General features: G+C 40.8%; 1 protein-coding gene across 2 annotated transcripts in view; it reads left to right on the plus strand.

Annotated features, from left to right (window-relative positions):
- Positions 1 to 210: 210 nt before the first annotated feature.
- PITPNB (phosphatidylinositol transfer protein beta) overlaps positions 211 to 17,073 on the plus strand; it is a 34,199-nt gene continuing 17,336 nt past the window's right edge. For both annotated transcript variants that reach the window (XM_064466778.1, XM_064466777.1), the window contains exons 1-7: positions 211 to 293; positions 2,798 to 2,828; positions 3,730 to 3,875; positions 5,115 to 5,206; positions 5,686 to 5,693; positions 6,908 to 6,982; positions 8,165 to 8,248. In XM_064466778.1, coding sequence (XP_064322848.1) covers positions 274 to 293; positions 2,798 to 2,828; positions 3,730 to 3,875; positions 5,115 to 5,206; positions 5,686 to 5,693; positions 6,908 to 6,982; positions 8,165 to 8,248 — 456 coding nt within the window. In that variant the 5' untranslated portion in view covers positions 211 to 273. The remainder of the gene's footprint in view (positions 294 to 2,797; positions 2,829 to 3,729; positions 3,876 to 5,114; positions 5,207 to 5,685; positions 5,694 to 6,907; positions 6,983 to 8,164; positions 8,249 to 17,073) is intronic.

Here is a 17,073-nt window from a genome sequence, read left to right on the forward strand (position 1 = left end):
GGGGCGGTACTGGGACGGAGCAGCGCTCCTGATTGGCTGCCTACGGGTGAGGGGGGGGCGCTCTCCGTAGCTGCGAGCCTTCGGATTGGTGGCGGCCTGCGCAGGCGCGTCGCGCAAGGCCGCGCTGGGGTGAGGAGCGGCCGCGGAGACGCACGGCGCGGCGGGATTGGGGGCGGTGTGCGGCGGGGGCGGGACCTTCCCCCGGAAGCGCGCAGTGCAGTGTGGTCAGGCGGTGCCGGTCGCGCATGCGCAGAGCGGGGCTGCGAGGGGAAGATGGTGCTGATCAAGGAATTGTGAGTCGGGGGCGGCGGTGGCGGCCGCTGCCGGGGGGGACGGCGGGACCCGGACCCGGACCCGGACCCGGAGCTTGGCGCGGCGGGCGCTTTTCCCTCCCCTTCCGCGCCGCTCCCCGCGGGACCGGGCGCCCTCGGGTGGGGCAGGACAGGGCAGGGCAAAGCAAGGCCCGGCAAGGCCCGCGTCCCGCTGGGCCTCCCTCGGCCCCCCCCGCGCGAGGCGCCGGTAACGCCCGGCCTCGCTGCCTGCGCCGGCCCGCGGGGCCTCGGCCGCGCCCTGCGGGCGGGTGGGCCCCGGCGTCGGGCCTTAAGTGACGGCAGTGCCGGGCCGGCGGGCGCGCCCCGGGGACGCCGCGCCCATCCGGGCCGGGCCGCTGCCGCCGCTGCGGGGCCCGTGGAGCGGCTCATGACGGGCTGGGAGCGGTGCCGGCTCCGGGCGCGGCTCTGCTTTGTGCTTCCGTGGCGTTTCCGCCGCTCCTGCGTCCCGTGCCTTCAGCAGCCGCTTGGCACCAAGCGCACATACCCATCGCCTCACGCCCGCCCGAGTGTCGCTTGCAGCGGGGGTGATCCTGACGGGCAATCCCTGCCCCGGAGCAAGCGGGTTGTGTCCCCGCACAATGAGTTTCTCAAACTCATTCCCTTGGGGCTGATGTTTTACCGAGATGTCGATGTGTCTCTGCAAAGCTGGCAGACGCTGCAGGGAGTGCTGTGTCTCCAGTGCTTTTGAATCGGGATCCCGTTCTGCTTAAAAGGGAACTCGAATAGCAGCGGTGACAGTCCTGGAGCGCTGTCAGCGTCCTCCATAGCTCTGCAATTATGTGTTCTGCTGGTGCCGGGAGCTCCATGCTGTTGGGTAGACCTTTTCTGTAAGGTCTTCTGTCAGCAAACCACTGGCTGGTTCTCCGCTTCCCAACCTTTGGCTTTAAATTATCTCAGAGTCTAGTAACATGTAGCCTCTGCTGTGTAGTGAAGATGAGATGCGTAGGTTTGAAATGATAGTAGCAAATATGTTTGTTAGGTTCCAAGAAGTCTTCCAAGGATACCTCAAAAATTTAGGTACTCTCAAAGATGTAGGTACTTCTCAACTTCAGACAGTAGGAGCACATGGACAGGACTGAGGTACCGGTGCTGTATCTGGCAGTGAGGCGTGCAGAACCAGGTGTCCTGCTCTTCTTGCATCTTAGCAAGAGCTTACACCAATCCTCATAGGAGAAGCTGTCTGTCTTTCTTGCATTTCCTATAAGATAATGGCGGGCTGTGTGGAATGAGATACAATAGGGCTTCTTATGGGAATTTTATTTTGGCGGCCATTTGGCCATTCTGTGTTTGGATGCAAGCTCTGCTTTCAGCCTGACACTTGCTAATGTTTGAAGCTGATTGTATTTTTCTCAGTTTCCCTCTGAAGCTTTCACAGTTTAAATGAAACTATTTTAGTGAGCCACATAGTCAACTAAAATAAAAAAATCTTTATCCAATAATGGATAAAGAAGTCGTTGCATGGAAATTGTAAGACTGAATTTGATCCGCAGGGATCATCGTTTTTGTCAGTCAAGGTTGCTGCATTGTCTGCCTTGCAGGGGGGTACAGGGCACACAAGATGCTGAAATAATTTTTGTAGTAGCACCTGAGCAAAAACATATCAAACTCATTGCTTACAAAGTGTGGACACAGCAGGGGGTAGCAAGAGTCGAATCAGCTAACTATAACTTACTGCTTCTCTAGAACAGTGGATGGGCTTAATTTATGCTCATGCTTTCAGGAGGATTGTGTTGCATTGAATCTCAGTGGTCATAAGGTTTTCGTTAAAGGAGGTAACATCACTTAAAAGCCCTAGAAACAATGCAGTTGTTCTGTGATGTTGTCTTGCAACAATAACGATTTGCATCGTCTTTGTCCATTTTATTATGTACTGTGAAACTGAGAAAGACTGCGGTGTACTGCTGCTGTCAAAAATCAGCTTCTGCATCCCCTGACGTTGCTGTTAACTGTACAGCGTATTGTATTAGAACTAAAATGTTTGCCTGAAACACAGTTGCTTCTTCCGCCTAAATGGGATATGAGCTGTGGTTGCTTTTTAAATGATTCATAACTGCTGTAATTGCCAAAATTCATTAGTAGGCTCTGATGGCCTGCGCATTTGTCCTCCTTTTAAATTGTGTGGACAGGACTGCTTACTGTGTAACAGGTGAAGAAAGCTCACGCCTCAAAGTTTGATCAAATTCAGCATGATACAAAGTTATGCAGAGCTGGAAGTAGATCCTAGATTTCCTGGCTCTTCTCTATAGCTTCTAATGTTCTTAACCCCCTTTTTTCCCTTTTGTAACATATCTGTCATTGAATTTTACTTGTGTTTGTTGCATTATATCCGTGCAGCCTTACTGTCACAGAGCAAAAGAAGACTTTTTTGACGCTTGCTTCTTGAATGTCTTTGTTACAGTTTGTCTTTTATCTGCACATAAAGCTTAATTATTAATTTTGCTGAATTTGCTCTTTTCCTCTTTCAGCCGAGTGGTTTTACCTTGCTCAGTGCAAGAGGTATGTCCTCATCCTACCTGCTTTTGTTTTGGGGTGATGGGTGGGAAGATGTTAGTGTCTTTTTTAACTCTGACTAGGCTGGATCCAAATGTTCCTGTGCTGTGTGCCCACCAGTGTGCCGCAGGTAAGTTACCATGTGTGTAAGCCACCAGGCAGGCAGAGTTAACCTCTTGCAGATCAGAGAGTTTCAAAGGAGGCAAATGCCTCCAGGCAAAGAACCCTTAGTTGTTACTGAGCTGCTTCATGGCTTATGAGCAAGAAAAGAAAGTTGTGCAATTCTGCACTGCAGCAGAATTTTCCTGCTGATCAAGGCACTGAGTGACTCCAAGCCTTTTTGTAAAAGCAAAGGTAGGAATCCTCTTCCAGGATCTGAAACCAGCAATTTTAAATGGCACTGAGATACATTGAAATGAAAGTCACAAAAGGATGTCAAAATGTACTTCTGAGGGAAAATATTATATTTTCATTGTTCTACACTTTGTGTTGTATGAGTCCTGTGAGGGCAGTATCTAGTTAGTTAAAAGTATGAATTGTGGAGGCTCAGGGCTGGAAATGAGTCATTTCAAAATCTTGTAAACTAAAAATTATATTTCTTCTATACAACTAAGAACAATGTATATACTTTGCTTTTAGGATGAGAAAATTGAAGAATGATATATCTGATATGCTGTATCAAAGCGTTGCATTAATGGGAAACAGGCTGAGTATAGACCTAGTGCTTGTGACCTACAGATAAATTTTGCCAGCCAATTGTCATATTTTACTAGATATTTTTATATGCTGTATTTTACTGCCCTGATAACTTTGATTGTACTACCAAATATTCATTGGAAACAGCTAAATTTCTTTTATGCATTAAAAGTTTTGGCTAACTTTAATATTGAAGTTTTACTTTTTTCAGTATCAAGTTGGGCAACTTTATTCTGTGGCAGAAGCTAGCAAAAATGAAACAGGAGGTGGTGAAGGAATTCAAGTCTTAAAAAATGAGCCTTATGAAAAGGATGGTGAGAAGGGGCAATATACTCACAAAATCTATCATTTAAAGAGGTAAGAAAAACATTGATACATGTTATGGTCACTTGGTGTTGAGGGAGAAATGTTTAAAAGTGAGGGCAGCCTTCCATTGTTTACTACTCTGGGGTACTTATTCATGGTTTTCTACTACTCTTTAATTTGCTGAATTGTGCACCAATGCTTTGGTGATCGGGAAAATGTGAAATACAGTGGATTTTAAAATATGTGGGATAGAGTAATGGAGAGCCATGCAAAATCTCTGATCTGCGAATAGGCAAATGCATCTCGAAGTAGAAGTAATTTGAATTCTTAGTATATAGCCAAAATGATGGCTTGGTATCACAGATGCTTTGTAGGATAGCCCAAAGGACAGGAATGTTGATATAGAGAATATAGAAAAGGAGAATGGTTATTGTATTATAAAAGAAGAATGTTTTTGTATAATCTGGTATTTAAGAAGGAATTCTTACTGCCTGAATGCTCTTTAAAAGCACCCTCAAAGGCATCACACAAGTTCTCGTGGTGTGATGGGGTAATGTTGTTTTGAGAGAGAATGAGTAAGGTAAAGAATATTTTCAGAAGTTACATGCATTGCAGAGTGGGTGAAACCTGCATTATTTGGAAAACTGACCCAAACAGAGTCTGAACCTCTAGGGATTACAGTCAATGTTATTCCAGAGGGCTGCAATACCATAAGGGCAGCCATGTTGTTAAAATTTGTAATACGTTGTCATGTCATGAGGATTAGTATTTCAAATGTTTATAATTGGGGGGAAAAAAGATTGAAGAAGTCGAAGAACTGAATACGTTTGCAGTTGGCTGCTGTTCTCCTCTTCAGGCATGGTTGAAATAAGTGAATGGCCTTCCATCCAGGCTGCAGGCCAGCCAAGTTACAGGCTTGCTTACTGACGAACCTGCAGTTTTCCTAGAGAGTTTGGAGGTGAAATCTCTTGGGCAGTACCCTCCCTCAACAGTTGGCTTTGCTGTTCTTGAAGAGAAAAGAAAGCACAGCTTGCTTCGTGATTGTAGCGCTTCCAAAATTGTTTCTAGCTCACTCTCAATCATCTTGTTATTACCTTTCCCATTTTTTTTCTTAATTATTTTGTGATAAGTAACAGCGTTGGTGTTCCTGCATATTTAACTGTGGATAATTTGTACATCATAACCTCTAAAGCGCTTATGTAGAATGTGCCTTTCTTACTAGAGTGGAAGAAATCAATGAGGAATTTCAGCTGGCAAAAAATTTTAAAATGTTGTCAATGTTTTTCACAGTAAAGTTCCTGGTTTTGTAAGGATGATTGCTCCAGAAGGTTCCCTAGTGTTCCACGAGAAGGCTTGGAACGCATATCCCTACTGTAGGACAAGTAAGTCTCCCGTTGTGTGTTTTGCTGTCAGTGTTCAGTCAAGGGATAGTATTATATGGTTTAGGAGGAAAGAGGATGCCATTGAGTAGAAAATATATTTCAAATTTTAATGTTGCGTTTATGAGATCTCCTCTTCTGAAAAGGAGAGCTGCTTCTGAAGGGCAACCTCAATGGACCAGTTGGCTGGTTCCTACAGAGTCTTAGTATCCAGTGTCCCTAAGATAAGCCTGAAGAGGTGACTCTCTTAATGTCTGGAACAGAGCCTGTTCGGAAAGAATTTAATTCTTCAGTCCATTAGAATAAGGCAACTGCTTTATTTTAATACTTGCGTAAGTTTTAAGAGTAGGCTCTATTGTGGTTTTTTTGAATGTTTCTTATACTGTGAAGTAATCATTATATGAGACTTTTCAGAAGCAATTGTATCTAATAACACTTTATGTTTCCTTTTCATTTTCATTGCGTGTGCTTCCAATGACCAGTTGTGACAGTGAGTATTTGAATTACTATCAGTCCTGTGTTGGGTTTTTAAAATATTTTATCTGTTATTACTGCTACAATTGACTCTGACTCTAGCCAGCTAGCTCCAACCTTTTATATATGCCTTGCCAGGGTTCCTGGCATAGAGCTCCATGTTACTTTATTTGTCTGCACTTGGCTATAATTAGAAAGAACTGTAATTTGTTGGAGAAACGCTTCTGTTTTTTACATCATCTTTTATCCCTTTACTTACCTTTACAGCTGCATAATGCCTGTCCTGGTAAGACATAATGCTAAAAAAAAAAAGCAAACCAGAGGTTTCTATGCTCTTGAATGCAGGAAGAGCAGTGAAATAAAATCAGTCCCTCGCTGTCTGAAATCCCATTTCTGTAAAGTGAAATCATGCCTCAGTTGAAATGGGTTAACTGAGAACCTAAATGGGTCATCATAGCTGGGGGTTTGGGGGTTTTTAGTTTTTTATTTAAGGTGCATGGGAAAGATATCATTAAGGCTTTATTCTCCCCATGTATATATTTTGGTAACCTGTTTAAGGGAGCTTATAAGTTTAATGTTCAATTTCTTTATCTGCTCACTTGCAAACAATTTAGATTGTCACTAGGTGGATGCGACAAATGAGTTTGCAAACTGTTTAGCTTGGCTCATCACAATACATGTGTACCCTGGTGTATGCTTTCTTACTTCTGAAATTAGAAGTGTTCTGTGCTAGCCTTTAGACATACAATTTAGTGGTAGCTGGGCCTTTATGATTATAATCGTGCTATACAGGAGCATCTAATGTTTATTGGCGCTTACCCCTGGCTCTCAGAATAGTCTAATTTATTAAAAACTTCATGCAAATGTATTTTAGTTGTCTTGTCTGTTGAAAATTACTTGAAGATAGAGGTAAAGAATTCCAGGGTTGAGGAAGAAGGATGGCAAAGGACAGTATTATTTCTACTAGTATGCACAAAGTTAGGGCTGGATTTTTCAAACATGACTGGCTTTAATTTAGTACTTACTGCTCTACCTTATACTTAAGATTTAGATATGTTATCTCTCTGTACCTATTTCTGTGTGAAGGTAAGGGGGCTGTTTCTTTTATAATTTAAATAGAATGTGTTGCTAGCAAAGGCTTGGTAGTGACTTATACCTAAATATCATTTATCTAAAATTTAAGCAGAGAACTGTAATCAGCCTCATGGGTTTTGATTTTAATTCTTACAGAATGAATACATGAAAGATGACTTCTTCATAAAAATTGAGACCTGGCATAAACCAGATTTGGGGACGTCGGAGAACGTGAGTTGGGATTTGGATACCAAGCATTAGCAATATTTTCAACACATAGTCATCCAGATAGAGTATTCTATGCCTGGGAGTGGTAAATAATTACTGCATAAAGTCAAAGCCCAACCAGTCTTTAATGTAAAAGAAGAAAAGCATTCAAATCCTTCTAAGGTGGTCAAGCTGCCTCACCTAATGAGATGCGAGAACAAGAAAAGGTTTTTGATTTTCTATGTTGAGTCAATGCAGATGCTTGATGATCACCCAAAAATATTTAAATAGGTTTTCAGTAAGTTCTTTTTAATTTCACGTTCTTTTAACTTAGACATGCTAGTGCTACTTAGGCTGACAAGTTTGTTTGAAAACAGGTTTCGGAAGGCTATTGAGTCTACCCCTCTGTAGGCACTAGAGTTATGTACTGAAGATGCTTCTGTAAATTTTCTAGGCTGGCAATAGTCTTGTTTTGCTCCCTATAGAGTTGATTCAGTTCACAAGTCTCTTCAGGAGATTTTCTTATCTATAGTGATAAACATACTTATAAACCATCCACAAAGGAATAGTTGTCAGTATATTTTCCATGCTTGGATGAACTGTAGCACTGGATGTGCTACAGAGAAGGAGAATATTTCTTGGACAGCTCTGCTTGCTATAATTGTAAGTTAGGCATACCTAAACAGACTACAGGTGTGAAGCTGATTACATCTTCAGACCTTTATATACCTTCACAGCACACACACTTCATCTGCTCCATATTAAAGGCAGCCCTATGATTTAGGGAACATGCTAGATTTAGTCAGGTTATTCAAACCTGCCATATTTGCACTTTGGAGTTTGTGTGGCTTCTTCCTAGATAGAAAAGCTCATGCAGATTCCTGAATGGGTAATGTTTCTAATTGGAGCTTGATTTCATTAACACTAACAAATGTGACGGAAGAATACAGCTTAATCTTAAATCCAGGTTTCCTGAATGCACAAGAAGCGAATGCTTTGTGCTGGTTTAAAATTGGTTAGTGAGTGAATTAAACTGTAACTGCGGATGTTATTCGCTTTTAGAAAGGCAGAGGAAAAAAGGGTAGGTTTTGAGAACCTTGTCTTTATGAAGTCCAGAAAAAATCCATGGCACACATATGTACTGCATAAGGTGCACCACTGTGTAAGGTGACAGCATGAAAGCCATTTCTTTTTCTCGTTTTGCAGGTGCACAATTTAGATCCAAACACATGGAAGAGTGTTGAAGTTGTCCACATTGACATTGCAGATAGAACTCAAGTAGAACCAGCAGTAAGTAAATGCTCTGCTGTTGGGGCGTGGATGTAATGCAGCTAATTCCATTGATGCTTCGTGTTGACTTGAATAAATTAAAATGGTATGGATTTTACCCAACATAAATGCAAATTGTCCTGAATAGAATCATTCATTCCAAAGTTCCGCACTTAATATAAATGCATTTACAACTGCAGTCTACTGAATTTGCCTTCTAGTCACACAACTGAGACATGAAGGGCAACAGACTTCTGGCACAGGTGTAGTGTTTACTTCTAATTGTAGATAATTGATTTGGTCAGGCATTTGTGTGCTCATCTTGGTGTGTGAGACCAAGCGCAAGAACCTATCCCAGCTGTCCTGCATGACAGAGCACAGTGTCTCCACCAGGCTACTCCTGTGCATCTCCTGCTATTTCTCGGTTACAAAGTCTTAAAATGAAATTCTGTCCTTCCACACATCCCTCATGCTGGGGTTATGGCAAACTCAAGAGGATCAGTCAGGTTTTGCCATTAAAATCTAGATGTAGGAGGTTTTTTATTTTTAAACTTTGTTCATCAGAGTAGTTCTCAAGACATGAACTGCTCATCTCTTCCAAAAGCTGTGGGATTACTTCTTCAGTTTTGTCTTTAGTGATTGCTTTGGCAAATACAAGAAGTCTGTCCATAGGAGTCTGTGGTCTTTTTCCCAAGAACTTGAAGCTTAATATTTTGATATAAGAAGCAAAAATTTAGGACAGATTTTATTAGTAAGAGTGCATGGTTACTCAGTGAATTTGTATGCAGTGTGTAGGTGTAAATTTGGAAGGAGTGTCTTTACCAGAGCTGTGTGGAGTCTGTGTTGGCTTGCTTACCCATGTGGTGGAAGTAGGCAGCTAGATGAAGGAGTGAGTGTGACAAAATCTAGTGCTGGGTGTGCCTACTTTCAACTTGCCTTTTCAATAGCACTTTGCTCAGAAACCGTGAATGTGATTGTGTAAGATTGTACTGAAATAAATACAGGAAGGGTTTTCTAGTTAAGCTTTGCTGCCGTGTTGAGATTTTGCTGACAGTACCCCACTTAATATTTGTAATAGTTCCTGTTCTTTTCCCATCTATTGTCAATTTTTCATTAACCAGCTCATAGTCATACGTTTGGGTTGGAAGGGGCCTTCAAAGATTATCTAGTCCACTGCCCCTGCCAGGGACAGGGACATCTTTCACTAGATCAGGTTGCTCAAAGCCCCATCCAACCTGACCTTGAACATTTCCAGGGATGGGGCATCCGCAACTTCTTTGGGCAACCTGTGCCAGTGCCTCACCACCCTCATCATAAAAAATGTCTTCCTTCTATCCAATCTAAATCTACCCTCTCTCAGTTTAAAACTTGCATCTTGTCCTGTCACTACAGGCCTTGGTAAAAAGTCTCTCTCCGTCTTTCTTAAAACCCCCTTTATATATTGAAAGGCTGCAGCAACATCTCCCCAGAACCTTCACATCTCCAGGCTGAACAACCCCAACTCTCTCAGCCTTTCTGCACAACAGAGGTGTTCCAGCCCTCAGATCATTTTCATGGCCCTCCTCTGGACCCTCTCTAACAGGTCCATGTCTGTCGTGTGCTGAGGACCCCAGAGCTGGATGCAGCACTCCAGATGAGGTCTCGTGAGAGCAGAGTAGAGGAAGAGAATCTGCTCCCTTGACCTGATGGCCACACTTCTTTTGATGCCCCCCAAGATGCCATTGGCTTTCTGGGCTGCACACACACATTGCCAGCTCATATCCAGCTTTTCGTAGTGTGTATGATTGATACCAATAAGAAGATAGCATACCTTGATTTTAGATGCTGGTTTACGCAGCTTTAGAGGGCAGCTTCACCATACTTATGTGCCTGTCTTACTTCCTTGTTATTACTGCTGTTGCTTTTTACACGTCTGTACTGGGGTTGTTGTCTGGTTTGTTCAGTTGTAACAGCTGGACTGTTCCATCTGTAATAATTCCTTTTTGGATAGTGGGAAAATGGTATGTGCTAATATTGACCAATTTGTGTTTACACAATAAATTTTATTGTCTCCGTTTTGTGCAAGATGTTCTTTACTCTCAGAAAATGATAATTAAATAGAACAAATACTTGGATATCCAGCATTGTGGGGAGAGGACTCCTTTGCAGAGAAGTAGAGGAAGGAGGGGAAGGGCTGTGGTGTGTGAAGGGGAAAGGTTTCTGCTTCATAAATTTCTGTTTGCATTACTAACATAGGTGTATAACCTGCACTGTTACTTAACTGATGATCTGTGGATTTACATGTGTGAAAACACATTGTTTGGAGACCCTCCCTGTAAACCAAATTAAATGTCTTGCCTATTTTAATGCAGCAAGGAATTGTTTTACTGCCCCTTGTTCTTTCAGAGATTCCATGTGACCTTAGAGCTGAACTGGCAGGTAAATTTATGTTGTGCATTCCTTATTCCATGCCTGGAATTGTGGCAGACAACTACAATGCTGTCATCTGTCAGTGCTTGCTTGATCACAGTATGTGTAAACAAAGGGTTGTGCTTATCACAGTGCGTTGAACTTAAGTATTTATTCTGTTTGAAGTACTCTTAGTGAACAGCACTGCTTATGCTGTATGCCCTCTTGCACTGTTACATTACATGGCCTGCCTTTGATACTGCCAGTTTCCTTTGTACTAAAGACTGACAGATGGTGGTATGCTAAAAGAAGTTATATTTTTGGCTCAGGACAAAGACCCATCTAACCCAGTATCCTGTTATTGGCCAGCAGCAGATACTTGTGGAAAAATAAGTAACGGAGGTCTAGAATACTGGAAGCTGGGAGTTGCATATCTCTGAAGATCAATCTGTATTGGAAGGACTTCTAATCTAATCAATTTCTGAACTCATTTATACTTTTGACCTTTTTGGCAACATGAATTCTGTAGAGTGTTAAATGGAATGGAAAAAAAACCCACTTCCTTTTAGCCTGACAGATAATTCAATTAGTTGGGTATGTGTGTGTTCCTATTTATATTTTCTGCACAATTTATCTTACAGATTTTGATCATATTTTCTTTTTCTTCTCCACCTCTTCTTTAGCATATCTTTCCAAGCTGAGGGTCCTTATCTTTAAGTCCATCTTCATGTGGAAACCATTTTATATGTGGAAGTCCTTGGAACTGTTTTCAGTACCTTTTCATCTTTTTTGTTTTCTTTTCTTTTGTCATTTATGTATTTGACCTACAGAGTATGAAAACTTAGTGGAGAGTGGTTTAATCCAGAGCCTCAAGTCTCTTCTGAAGTTCCTACATTCTCTTTATTTAGTAACTTCTAACACCGTTTTTTTTTAGCAAATGTTTTGAGCATAAATTTTCAAATTCAGATTCGCAGTGTAGCCTGTCGTTGTGTAGGAATACCTGGGACTAATTTTCACCATGTGATTCAAATTTCCATTTCATCTCCCAGATACTGAGTTTTCCAAAGTCCTGACTTTATTAAACGAAAACTGACTTTGTACTCAAACTTCTATGCAGACTTTGATAACTCTGAGTTATCTGTAGGCTGACACCCTTTCCACTCCACCTGTTTGCCCCCTTTCCTAGACAGTTCTCTGGGACCTACGCTCAGTCTCTTCTGTTCAAAAATTTGCAGTTCCTGGGCCGTTTTTATTCTCTCTTTACTGCTTATGACTCTATGAGAGAAATTTTCCTTTTATGCTAATATTTTTATGAAGTTTAGGTAATGGAACTTGAGGAATTTTTTGGGGGGGGGAAGTTCAGCTACATCACAGTAACAAAATTGCCCTGATCTACATGCTTATCTTATGCCTTCAGAGAAGGCTGGTCGTTTCGGTAAGTACGTGTCCAGAGGTTCTTCTCAAACAGTTTCTTCATCTTTGTTCCATGGTATTAGAGCAGTCACCAGTTCACTCTGTCAGGTAGTTTCTGAATTCATGTGTGTTGGATGGCCTTTTGGGTTTTTTTTTTAATGTTATGATGCTTGTTGTTTGGGAATTACCACTCTCAGTGGCTGGGTGGGTTTCTTGCTGTGCTAATTTTTTTAAGGAAGAGGAATAGTCAGTGTTGCTGAAGGAAAGTTTTATTTGTACATTTTTCTCAGTCATAGTTTTGCCTGGAAAAGCGGCCCAAATGTGCTGTCTTGGATAACAGTATGACTGAAAAATGGAACTATGTTAATGAGAGCCAGCAATTTTGATAAAAGTTTTCATATATTCAAGATTTATCCTTGTGTTCAGTGAATGAACCTTGTCCAACCCATTGTAGTGTGGCAGTTACTTCAGTTTCAGAACTACAATCAGCATAAATATAAAAATAATAAATTTCTTTAAGATACTAATGGCATGCATATGCTAACTCATGCTTATTTAAGTATGTATAGAAATAATTTGGCTGACATCTGTGGCTTTGTTTAGGTATAAATTTAACCCTGCCCTCTCTTAATCATCTCCAGCATACAATCTATGTAGCTTTATATGGTTTGTATATAAAAATCTCTTCCCAGGAGAGTAAAACTTTTTAAAGAGTAAGCAGAAGTGAACACTCAATTAACATCAGAAAAGGTTACATTTTTGGAAACAATTTGTAAGTAGAGTGGAGTGCAAACAAAGAAATTGAAATCAGGTTTATAGCTATTTTTGTACAATGAAGAAATTTCAAGTCTTTTTCTAGGTTGTAGTGAATCTTTATTATATTACTTGAAACAAAGCTCTGAAAACACAATTTTACACAGATCAGTCAAATTACTTAACAAATGCATTAAGTACTAGAGATACAGGATTTCTATGTGCTGTGCAGTACATACTATCCCTTGTTCTACAGTTTGAAGAAATATAATAGACTGTAGGAAATGCTCTTTTGTAGTCTGTAAAAGAACGTTAAAAGATTCTTGGGTGAAAGAGATGTTTTTCTGACAGCTGGATCTCTCCCATTTCGGACTTAGTTTATGATGTGACAGGCATCTAAAAAGTCTGTGTTATTAGTCCAGAAGCTTAGTATCACCATGTGTTTTCTTGGTAACGGCCTTGGAACATCCTACCTAGGTCATAAAGTTGATTCTGTGTATTAGCAAAAGGATCAGAATATACCTCTTAGTTTCTCTTAAAAAATCAAGAACATTTCTTTTAGCAGAAGCATGAGAAAGCCCTGTTGACTTAATTCAGGTTTTTGTTGGACTTCAGTTCCGGGGGTCTGTTTCGTTTTGGTGTCCAGGTGAGGCAGGTATGTGGATGTATGGAACTCTACTGGTGCTCAGCTGGTCGATGATAACTAGATGACGTTGGATCATGTGGTCATGTCTTTATCCAGCAGTTGTTTCTCAACTCTTTTGAAGCTCCACTGTCAAACTGCCTTAGGTGTCTACAGTCTGGCCTACAAAATTACCGTGTATTGAATGCTGCTATGGGTATGGAGTGGTCAGTCTTTTTATTATGCTACTGAGGAAAGCCCAGTGACTTAAAATACTTTACAGGATCCACAGTCCCCTGGATCTCTCTCGTGTCCTTGACTTGTTTAAAAATATGTTAGTGATCGGTATTCAGGCATCAAAAATGACACTGTCTGGTGCTCAGAGCACCTCCTTGAGGTGCCAGTATCCAGAGATATGTGGAAGATTGACTGCTGCAGACCTGACTTTTCACCCCAAAGTGTGTTTTCTGCTTTGTCTTGGATGTTTGTATTATCAAAAAAGGCTTGTCTGAATTACCGAGTTTGACTCTGAATTATGAGTTTAAGGATGAACTGTTCATCCTCACACCAGTACTTGTTAAGAATAAAGATGCAAATGATTGTTTGCCTAGGTGATTGTTAGATGGCCCTGTTAGTTCCTCCCAGTCTTCAGCCTATGTACAGAAACAGCTTTTCTTCATATCAGGATGTTATTTACTGGTTTAGCGAATAAAATAACTTGTGCACACTAAAAATTTTCTGTAATTCCTGCAGTAGTGCCCGTGGCTTGCTGTTTTAAGTAAACATTTTAAACTGCATGTCCCATGGCACAACCTGCGTATGTAACAATACGACTTATTTCTAGCTTACTAGTGTTTTCCTCTCTTCTTTCTGTTTTCTGTCCCCTAACTAAGGCTTTTTTTCCATACTGTCCTGGGTGCTTATAACTCTTCATGTCTTCCAGACTGTCTTATTAGACCTTTAACTTCTAGTGCACTGCAGTGTTGTGCTATGTATGTCTGTGCTAATTTAACAAGGCTGATTTTAGTTTTTGTTTGAACCTTGGCATTCTTTCAAAGGTGATTTCAGGGAATAGTTCACCCGATAGCTGTCCTGTAACTACAGGACTCTTCAGGAGATGGGAGTGACCATAAGACTTTTGTTACTAAAAGCTGTTTAGCTAAACCTACCCAAAATACGCAAATGCTTTTCTTACGTATCAGTTAAGTGAACAGAAGTGCTGGTGATTGTGTCGTTTATGAGACTCGGGGGTCATGCAGAGCTGGGAATATGACATACTTCAATCAACCTGATTTTGATGTTTGTGCTGTGAACAAGTGTGCACAGAGCCATGGATCATACTGAAGAAAAGTGCTAGTATGTGTTTTCTTCCACTGTAAACTTTATGTGCGTTTTCTGTTAAATAACACTGGTAGTATGTATGTTCTCCTGATTCGAAAACTAATGCAATATTGAGTTGAAAAGCCAGAAATTGTGTCCACCTGCCTAGTTAGTCTTATACCACTCTGTGTTCAGGAAGCTTTTATTCATGAATTTGCAGATAAGACATCAGACTTATATCATTTTTATGTTAGGTTCTGCAAGATCTCTTAAAATCATTCTGTCCTGTATCTGTGCTTTCAAATTTTATACTGCTTGGTAGAGTGAACTATGAGCTATCAGCAGTACTGTTATTACTTTTATCAGGTCTTATAAATGAGAATGAGAATTGTAAAGAAGCACCCAGTTTCTTGGTTTGTTGCAATTATTACTTTATTGTATGTGGTTCACAGCCTCTAAATAATTCTTTATAATAGTTTGCATTCATGCATATTGTATTGAGATTTTGAGCAGAAACTGCCTATGAAATTATATTTGTGTATTTCTTTGAAATGGTTTTTAGCTCCTCTATATTGTTATGCTGCTGCATAATGATATTTTGCCTGTCTAGCTTTCAAGAGGCCTTCAGGGTTTTTTAGCTGTAATATTTGTTCCAACAGCCGCCTGTTTTTCTTCCTAAGAAGGACTTGTTGCTGTCAGGAGTTAAGCTCTTGCTGCAGAGATATTTTCCTTAAACACTGCAAAGAACTGTTGTTTATTTGTACGTTGGCTCTAGTCCAGTCATCTTCCTTGCATACTGGCAGGGTTTGTGTATTGAGAAGAGTTCCTACATCCATCTAGACTTGAATCTAGGTAGGGGTTTTTTTCTGTCCTTAACAGGATTTGGATTAACTGAATCCTGAAAGGTCTTGGTTCAAAGCTTCTATATGTGGTCCGAAGCATAGAAAACTTTACCATGACTCATGTATTTTCTTTGAATTTTTGTTTTCACTCTTATATTTTGCTCATAGATAATATTTTTTTCCCAGTGTTTCCAGCTGTGCTTATATGTGGGTCCTAAATGCAAGAGCACAGTTGCTTTTTACCTGTATCCCTGTTCAGTGAGAGGTAGGATGGCAGATAACATCATGCTGTCTGGACTTGGGTGTCCCTATGGTATCCAGTTCAATAATTACACAACATAAAACAGGCAGACCAAAGTTGCATATATATGTGAGTTTAAATGCTAAAATGCCAAAACAAATATTGCATACGTAAGCAAAGTTCCTCCCTTAGCAAGCTTTCTGATCATCAAGTATGTGAAAATTTGCATCCTACAGGGCGTTTCTACAAGCTTGTGTGCTATTGCATACAGGTATGAAGTACTTACGGTACGAGATTCCACAGGTTTTGTTAGTGAATGTGACTTCTAATATTAAAGTTTTGGAGAATTTTGGATGAACAGTCTGTTACTTGGAAATAGTGATGTCTGTTGGTATTTTTGATCAGTTTCTTCTTTTATTTTGGTTTTTTTCCGGGAAGGAGGTTACAATGCAATTGTAGAAATTGCCAAGATTATTTCACTTTAATCATGTGGCAAGACCATTTATACTTCTTCATTATACTGAGTGCAGAAGCTGTCTTTCTGGTGGAGCGTAAGGCTTTGTTTTCTGAAGTTTGTTTAGCTTGCTTCAAGCAAGGATGCTCATTTCTTAAGTTTTGGGTTTTTCAGTTAATATTTTATGTAGATTTCACATTGCAGTGCCTACAAAGGAAAGTAAATCAGTTAAATTTCTATACTTCTAAGCACACTTGGAACCATCTTATTGAAGATTTTTGACAGTGCCTTATGGCAACTTGTAGTGAATTGGGGTGTTTCATCTTTGGTGTGTGTTTAACCCTGGCTCTCTTGCTGGTGCTGTGAGGCATGTTTTAGTCCCGTGTAAGCTTCTCAGAGTATGTTGATTCTTCCTGTCAGTTCCAGTTACTGTGTACTACAGGACTGGAAAAAAGTGATGGCAATTACTTTGACAACAAATTCAGGGTGAAGGGGTTTAGGTCTTTGAAACTGATTTTGTCCTGGCGCTTATAAGCTAGTGCAGAGGTACAGTCCAGTTACAAGAAACATCACCTAGTCAAAATGTGCACGCTATAATCTTATTCAGAGTGATTCATCCAATCTGCTGTGGATTTTTCTTAATGGCATTGACATTTTCAGATTGGACCAGAGCAGTGTGCTTTTTCCATTAGTGGTCAACACTGACTGTTAAGAAAGGTGGAAACCTCCACTCCACTGCTTACTCTCCCTGCTTCCCAAGTGGAACAGGTGTAGGAAGGGCAGGTTAGGCAGCAGTTACATTCAGTGTTGTCT

The sequence above is a fragment of the Phalacrocorax carbo genome, chromosome 15 (genome assembly GCF_963921805.1).
Source record: "Phalacrocorax carbo chromosome 15, bPhaCar2.1, whole genome shotgun sequence".
Classification (NCBI taxonomy): domain Eukaryota; kingdom Metazoa; phylum Chordata; class Aves; order Suliformes; family Phalacrocoracidae; genus Phalacrocorax; species Phalacrocorax carbo.